The 8649-nt window shown below is 40.9% G+C and overlaps 1 protein-coding gene across 1 annotated transcript; it reads left to right on the forward strand.

Moving 5' to 3' along the window:
* The first annotated feature begins 2026 nt into the window (after window positions 1–2026).
* LOC125910881 (gamma-crystallin D) lies at window positions 2027–3754 on the forward strand. The gene is made up of 3 exons (XM_049614438.1): window positions 2027–2035; window positions 2127–2369; window positions 3465–3754. The coding sequence occupies exons 1-3, from the start codon at window positions 2027–2029 to the stop codon at window positions 3735–3737; spliced, it is 525 nt and encodes a 174-aa protein (XP_049470395.1). The 3' UTR covers window positions 3738–3754.
* The last annotated feature ends 4895 nt before the right edge of the window (window positions 3755–8649 follow it).

The raw sequence follows: 8649 nt of genomic DNA on the forward strand, positions 1-8649 counted from the left end.
ATTTAACCTGAACTCGTCTCTTTTGCCTTCACTTTTGTTTGAAACCACCTGAATATTTCGGGAGTGACAAAGGGCTACTTCCCAGACTAGAGCTCAGGATTGAGGGTGCCTGATCCTTATCTCTTATTCTCCCTCCAAAGACAGTCCCCATCAGTCATTCCAGGCAACTTGTACAGACCTCTGCTTCAGTGCCACAGGCGTGAGGATTCTCAAGTCTTAGCTTATGTTCACTTAGCACACTAAGTGCAGTTTGAGGCCTTGGTCTGACACACATTTGTCAATCCAGGAATTCTCTGTAGAGCATTAAAATCAAGGCACATTTGGCCCGAGCCAATCACTTTTCAGCTCTGTGAAAACTGTGAGTTGGTTTTTTCTTTCTTTTTCCTTGTCTCTCCAGGCTGAAATAAAGCCTTTTCTCTTCCTAGTCAATGAAAATACCAAACCCAACTCCCTTGTTTGGTCCTCTACATGTATCATAAATTTGTAATTGTATTGGTGGTCCCCACAGCCCACTCCCACCATGCTCCTCTGGGTGTTCCCTGGGGCTCTGCATTTGGTTCTTTCTCATGTTTTACTATTTTTACCTCTCAACACTCTCCCCGCAGAAACAACTCTGAGCAAAACGACAATTTTAACCTTTTTATTTTGTTAATGATTAATTTTTAAATTATTAATTAAAATGATGATTTTTTTATTCTACTTATTTTTCCACTCTGTAAACAGAAGTAGTTTTGCAAACATATGCCTTTATCTAGTGGTTAACAAGAACGGAAATCATCATATTGTACGTTAGTTGGTGTTTATTCACAAATACAGACTTACAAAGACTTATGACCCAAAGTCAAGACAAAGTATTTCCATGAGACAACACGGGACTGTGAATAATTCTTTGGACATGAAAGAGGCCAAAGGCATAGGTCATCTTCCACTCCAGTGCTCTTTCCAGCCCATCAAACTATTCTCTTCCAGGCTAATAAATACTTTCTAAAGTCTTCCTAGAGTCTCAGCTTCCAGATTTATTCCTTCCTCTTCCCACACCATTTTAGCTATAACTTCTCTTTGTGTTCACGCAGTTAATCTCCTTTGAGTCAAAAGCTTTGCGTACTCTTGTTCCCCAGAGAAAAAGGGGTATCGGGATTCCTACCAGAAATGGGTTTTCTAGGAATTGGGTTTTACTGTATAATAACCTGAGAGGTCATCGATTTTTGTGTTTTCACTTTTTCTTATTTCCTCCAACTTAGGAATTTCCCTTTTCATTCTTCTTTCTGAGATGAAGCCTCTTAACACTGCTCTCCCTTTTGAATTACAATTGGCCACGCTGAAACATCTAATCCCCAGTCTACCTCCAGACAGGGCTGTAACAAATTCCGACCAGACACCTCAGATCTGTGCTTGCTGGTGTGTTCTTATTGTCTTTGCTATTGTTTGGCACACCTGCAAGTCCGAAGTTTTGTAAATTCCCTTGATAAAACATTCCAGTAACTTACACCCTTCAATAAGAAAATTCTCTTAAAGAACTACTTTGGAATTTTCAACATTTAGCTAAGGTCATGCTCTTCCTATTCACAATTAGTACAATATCGTGGCACATACGTCATATGATAGTTCTTGCAGATTAATTTTATATTGACCATATTAAGACTCTGCTTTTTTTTTTTTTTTTGCTCCTTCAGTCACATTTTGTTGTTTTTCCCCAACCTATACAAGTAGAAGGATCGACTATATACAAAATGGCTGAAGCTCTGCTTCTATTATTAAATAAACAATGTTCCAAATTACTTTTTTTTTTTTTTTCAAACGGTGTCAATAGCATCAGACAGTGATAGCAACCCGAATACTCCAGAGAGAATGGGACCAAAACCCACAATGAGCCGGTGGACTTTGACAGCAAAGAGAAAAAAGAGCACAATGAGCCCCTCCTCACCCCGCGGGCCTCTTTTGTGTTGTTCTTGCCAACGCAGCAGCAGCCCTCGTGCTATATAGACCCGTGCGCCGGCGGCCCATCACTGACCTCCATCCACCAGCCATGGGGAAGGTGAGCCCAGCGCAGCCGCAGGCCGGGAGGGGCCCCCGCGCCCAGGGGCTGGGGGCCAGGCCTCTGAGCCTTTCCTCCCCTTGCCTTGCAGATCACCTTCTACGAGGACCAGGGCTTCCAGGGCCACCACTACGAGTGCAGCAGTGACCACTCCAACCTGCAGCCCTATTTCAGCCGCTGCAACTCGGTGCGCGTGGACAGCGGCTGCTGGATGCTCTATGAGCAGCCCAACTACTTGGGCTGCCAGTACTTCCTGCGGCGCGGGGACTACCCGGACTACCAGCAGTGGATGGGCCTCAGCGACGCGGTCCGCTCCTGCCGCCTCATCCCCCACGTGAGTCCAGCCCCGTGACAGGACACAGAATGGGTAGTTTCAAGCAAAGGCTAACCATCGGGAGTAGTGATCATCAAGAATAATTGAGTCTGGACAAAAGACCAGCTATGGTAGAGTAGCTCAATGTCATTTGCCCCAGACAGAAGCAAAGTGTTACCCAGGCACCAATGAATCAACAAATATTTACTCAGCAACAATGTGTTGGCTGGCCTGGACATGTAAAAGCTATGGGTCCTGTCCTGGAACAACTTGCAATGGAGTTGTAGAAAAAGCACTAATATCCCATAGAAGAGTAATGAACTGCTAGAATATACCGTAGTCACAGAGCAGTGAGGCATTGTAAAGGAAACTTTTACAAGGGTTAATGTTTAAAAGACTTTTCTCTCTTTTGCTCCCCACTTGCATATTTTGATTTACCGGACCTATACAAATAAAAGTGCTTTCTCTCAATGGAGAGAAACACAGAGAAATTTTATGCACATACCCATGTATATTTCAAATATGTGTTTTTTAAAAACACTAAGGGTTTTGAAAAACGAGTCCTTGGGCTTACTGATTTTTCTTTCTCATTTTTCTTTATTGTATTCATAAATGATTCAATGAGAATCAATGATTTCTGAGAGACTTAAGATGCTTAACTTTGCTTTCCACAGAAACAGAAACATCCAAGTCCTTGGTGATTTTTCCAAGATTTATTTTAAATCCAATGCAAGATCATTCATTTCATAGGCTGCTTTTACTGTTCAAAGACACCTGCTTGAAAAATTAAAAATATTTCCCCAAAATGGAAAAAGTAGTAATAAGCTGTTAAAGGTTTGGGTTTCTCTCTGGTGGGGTATACTGAACTCGGTTAATAGTTTATCCTGGGAAATTTTGAACACAGAAAGAGTGGAATTTCCTTCTTAATTCTTTCCGTCACACTTTATGGTCTTGAAAAGGTACCGAATTTCCACCTTTGAAAATGGAGAGTATATTAATATGGAGATTAGTTAAGGCTTATCCTATATTACAAAATACCTTGAGCTGGACTGCCTGAATGTGTTACATCCATTTCATGGTTTGCTTTTCTCCTCTTTCCATCTCTGGATGGGCCAGGCTGGCTCCCACAGGATCAGGCTCTACGAGAGGGAAGATTACAGAGGCCAGATGGTAGAGATCACTGAGGACTGCCCGTCTCTTCAAGACCGCTTGCACTTCAATGAGATCTACTCCCTCCACGTGTTGGAGGGCTCCTGGGTCCTCTACGAGATGCCCAACTACCGGGGACGGCAGTACCTGCTGAGGCCAGGGGACTACAGGCACTACCATGACTGGGGGGCCACGAGTGCCCGAGTGGGCTCTTTGAGGAGGGTCATGGATTACTATTGAAATATTTTTACTCTACCTTATTCTCCATCTGGAAACTAATAAAATATTTTCTGTGTGCTCCTGGCATTGGTTTTCTTGTGTTTTTCTTTTGTCCTCCTCTTATTTTATTGTTTTATTCACTCACACACACATACGCACAACCACACAGCACAAGCGGAAACCAAGATGTGTGATCCATAACAAATAAAACACACCTCTCACAATAAAAACGTGCCTTCATGTTAAGTACAACTTTACAATTGGCAAAACATTTTTACAATACATTGTCTCATGTGATTCCCTGGTCTTTAAACAAGCTGTTGCTTCAAAACAGATTATTAAAAATCTGTTTAGATTTCGGTTTTTCTCTGAGGTGTGAGGATGTGAAAACTGAGGTTCAGAGATAGCAGGACCCACTTTTTAAAACAGGGATTCTGAAAACACACACACACACACACACACACACACACACACACACACACGCACACACACACAGGGATCCTGAAGCTAGGTTACCATAATGGGCTTCAGAAGGTTTTGAATCCCCTAAACTGTATGTACACATTGAATTCATGAATCTCTGGAAGAGTCTCTTGCTAACTGAGGCTGTCACGTGACACTCTCTGGATATGGAAACATAAGTGAAAGAATGCTGATGGAGAGAGAAGAGATGGTTCTGGAAAAACTTTTGCCTTCCTGATGAAAAGGAGTGGCTGCCCCTGGTGCCACAGTTCTTTCCTCTTTCAGGCATTTTATACCCAAGAGGGGACAAGTGTGGGAGAAATGCCACAGTTTCAGAAATGCTGGCCTTAATGTGGTCAAGCCCCTGAAACAATGTTTATTGGTCAGGCTCTCCAGAGAGCAGAACCAATAGGATAGAGAGAGAGAGAATATGAGATTTATGGTAAGTATTGGCTCCCTAACGGAGGCTGAGAAGCCCCACGATCTGTAAACGGGAGAGGCAGGAGGTGTTATATTATAATTCAGTCCGAGTCCAAAGGCCTGAGAACCAGGAGAGCTAGTGTCTGAGGGCAAGAGAAGATGGACGTCTCAGTTCAAGCAGAGAACTAATTTGTCCTTTCTCCACCTTTTTCTTCTACTCAAGGCCCTCAACATTTTGGATGGTGCATTCACTTACATTGGTTCTTCTACTTTCTGCTCTGTCTTGTGTTCTCATTGCTAGAATTTTAGAAAGGAGGATTGGTGTGTATGTTCAAAGACCGATCTGATCAAGTCGTTTCCCTGCTTAAAAAGCTTTGATATTCCTCCACCGTCCACAGGAAAACAATTCTTACAAGAACCCAGCCCCAGCCCATCTACTTCATCCCCTATTACCTGACTCTCCTGACCCACCTGAGTCCTCCAAGCACACCAAGCATTTTCACATCTCTTTGTCTTTGCTCACATCTTTTCCATACCTGAATTACTCTTCCACCTTCCCCCTGGTGAGCAGCTCCTTCTCCAAAGCTTGATCACAATTCACCCTAATCTCTCAGCCAAAAATGAATCTGAATCACTTCAGAAGCAGAAGCCCCACATCAAATGGACGAACGATATGGGAATCTAGTAGCTCATGTGATAGGAAGTCTTAGGATAGCACAGGATTTAGGGATGGTTGATTCAGCAGCTCAGCAATGCTAGCAGGGCCCTGGGTTTTGTCTGTCTCCCACCATGTTTAGAACCTCCATCATCCTGAAGCTGGTATCACTGGTAACCATAGGAGAGCTTCTAGGCACAACTGGGACACCATACAAGGAAGGTTGGGGGAAGGCGAACACCCGACCATCGTCGCCTCCAACACAATGGTGTCCAGAGCACAAATTCCCAAGATTAAAGAGGACCTGGAAATGTTATCAGGTTCTTGAGTATAAGCTTTTGTGATATAAGCTAATTGGAATGGAAAGAATAAAGGGAGAAAGAGGTAGGAAGCCCGAGGAGGGGAAGGTACTAATAAAAAAAATTTAAGACACTAATTATATCAATTATTCTTTTATTTCTCATTATAAAGTGAGAGGATTGTAAGTTAAAATAAACTCTATTTTAAATGCTGTTTAATTCCCATTTAATTCCTAGAATATAATTTGTTCTTACAACCTCAATAGAATTATCAAGAAGTTAATATTAATAAAATTAATATAGATGTATTTTTGTCTTTTTGCTCATGAAGTATGTTTTCAATTGTGGTAAAATATACATAACCTAAAATTTACCATTATAACCATTTTTAAGTGTTCAATTCAGTGGCATAAAGCACATTCAGAACGTTGTGCAAACATCAGCACTATTCATCTCCAGAGCTTTGTCATCACCCCAGACTGAAACTCTGCACTCATGAAACACTGACTCCCCATTCCCACTGCTCTGTAGCCCCGGGTAACCTCCATTCTCCTTTCTGTCTCCATAAATCTGACGGCTGTATGTACCTCAAATAAATGGAATCATATAATAGTCGTCCTGTCTGGCTCATTTCAGTTAGCATAGTGTTCCTGAGGTTTGCCCATGCTGTGGCATTTGTCAGAATTTCATTCCTTTTTAAGGCTGAATAATATTCCATTCAATGCACATACCACATGTTTTTCATCCATTCATCCCTCAAGGAGTATTTGGGTTGTTTCCATCTTTTGGCTATTGTAAATAATGCTGCTGTGAATGTTGGTGCGCAAATACCTGTTTGTATCTCTGCTTTCAACAATTTGGGGTAGATGCACAGAAGTGACATTGCTGAATCATCTGGGAATTAGATGCTTAGCTCTTTTGAGCAACTTCCAAACAGTCTTCCATAGTACCATTTTACATTCCCACTAGCAATGCACAACATTCCCAATTTTTCCACATCCTCACCAACGGTTGTTATTTTCTTTTTTTATAAGAGCCATCCTCACAGATATGAAATAGTATCCCATTATTTCCCCAGTGATTAGTGATGTTGAGCATTTTTTTATATGATTATTGCCCATTTATATATTTTCTTTGGAGAAATGTCTGTTCCTATCATTTTATTAAAAATTGATGTTTTTTGTTTTTTTTTGCTTGTTGTTGATGAGTTATAGGAGTCCTTAATGTACTTGGCATATCAGTGTCTTATCAGATATATTATTTGCAAATATTTTCTCACATTCCATGATCTTTCACTCCTTTTCACACAGAAGTTTTTATTTTGATGAAGTCCAATTTACCTATTGCCCATGCTTTAGTGTCATATCGAAGAAATCATTGCCCAGTTCAGCATCATGAAAGTTTTCCCCTATGTTTTCCTTGAAGAGTTTTATGGTTTTAGTTCTTACATTTAATCCATTTTGAGCCAGTTTTTTATATGGTGTAGGGTAAGGGTCCAACTTCATTCTTTCGCATGTGGATATTCATTTTCCCCAGTACCATCTGTTAAAAAGACTTCCCTTTTCCAGTGAATGGTCTTGCCAACCTTGTCAAAATTCCATTGACTACACGGGGAGGCTCTGTTTCGGAGTCTTTTATTCTCGTCCACCGGCCCCTGTGTCTATCATTATGCCAGTACCATACTGTTTTCATCACTGTGGCTTTGTATATGTTTTGAAATCAGAAAATTCAAGTTCTCCAGCTCTGTTCTTCTTTTTCAAGATTCTTTTGAGTTTTAGGGTCCCTTGAGACTCGATGTGAATTTCAGGAGGGATTTCATTTTTATTCCTGAATAAAACATTAGAATTTCAATAGGGACTGCATTCAATCTGTAGATCACTTTGGGTTGTATTGATATCTGAACAATATTGAGTCTTCCAATCCATAAACACATGATGTATTTCCATTTATTTATATCTTCTTTCCTTCAGCAATACTTTCTACTTTTCGGTGTATAATATCCTTACTTTAAAAAGACTTAACATTTGGGAGCATTTTCCATGTCCTTAAATAAATCATTTGAGAACGTGATTTTTGGTAACTGCCTAGCACCTCGTCACACAGATGCTCTATAGTTTACTGAATTAATGCCCTATTTTTTTTATATTATAAACAATGGTCTGATAAAACATCACTATACATAATGTTTGCATGTACCTTTATTTCCTTTTGGACAAATTCTTACAGATGAAACTATTAGATCAAAGAAGTGAAAATTAAGAGGGGTGGGAGTATGGGCAAAGGTATCTTTTTTTTTCTTTTACCGTTTTAACCACTTCAAAAAAAATTTTTTTTAACGTTTATTTATTTTTGAGACAGAGAGAGACAGAACATGAACAGGGGAGGGTCAGAGAGAGAGGGAGACACAGAATCCGAAACAGGCTCCAGGCTCTGAGCTGTCAGCACAGAGCCCGAGGCGGGGCTCGAACTCACGGACCGTGAGATCATGACCTGAGCCAAAGTTGGACGCTTAACCGACTGAGCCACCCAGGCGCCCACCGTTTTAACCATTTTTAACCACATCGTGCAGTAGTGTTACCTATATGCACGTTGTTGTGCAGTGGGTCTTTAGAATTCTTTCACTTGCAGAACTGAAAAGAAGTTTTAAAATACATATTAATAGTGCTTTTTTGACACAGGACTATGGTTTTAAATGTTTCTCCATAGTTTCCAAATATTCTATAAAAGTAAGAATGTGTAAAGGAAAGAATGTGAATAAGGCTTATTAAACTTGTGTGCAACAAATGAAATTTGTTCAGGGAAAACAATTTTTTAGCAGTAGACTTTAGTCACAACAATCCAAACTAAGGAATGAGATAGAGTGTATCATGTTGTATCAAGTTGAGGAACAGCTTCTTCAAAAGCAGTGGTTTTTGGGGCACCTGGGTGGCTCAGTCAGTTAAGGGTCCAACTTCAGCTCTTGTCATGATCTTGCAGTTTGTGAGTTCAAGCCCTACATCGGGCTCTGTGCTGACAGCTTGGAGCCTGGAGCCTGCTTCTGATTCTGTGTCTCCCTCTGTCTCTGCCCCCCTCCCGCTTGTGCTCTCTCTCTCTGAAA

The sequence above is a fragment of the Panthera uncia genome, assembly GCF_023721935.1.
Source record: "Panthera uncia isolate 11264 chromosome C1 unlocalized genomic scaffold, Puncia_PCG_1.0 HiC_scaffold_3, whole genome shotgun sequence".
Lineage (NCBI taxonomy): Eukaryota > Metazoa > Chordata > Mammalia > Carnivora > Felidae > Panthera > Panthera uncia.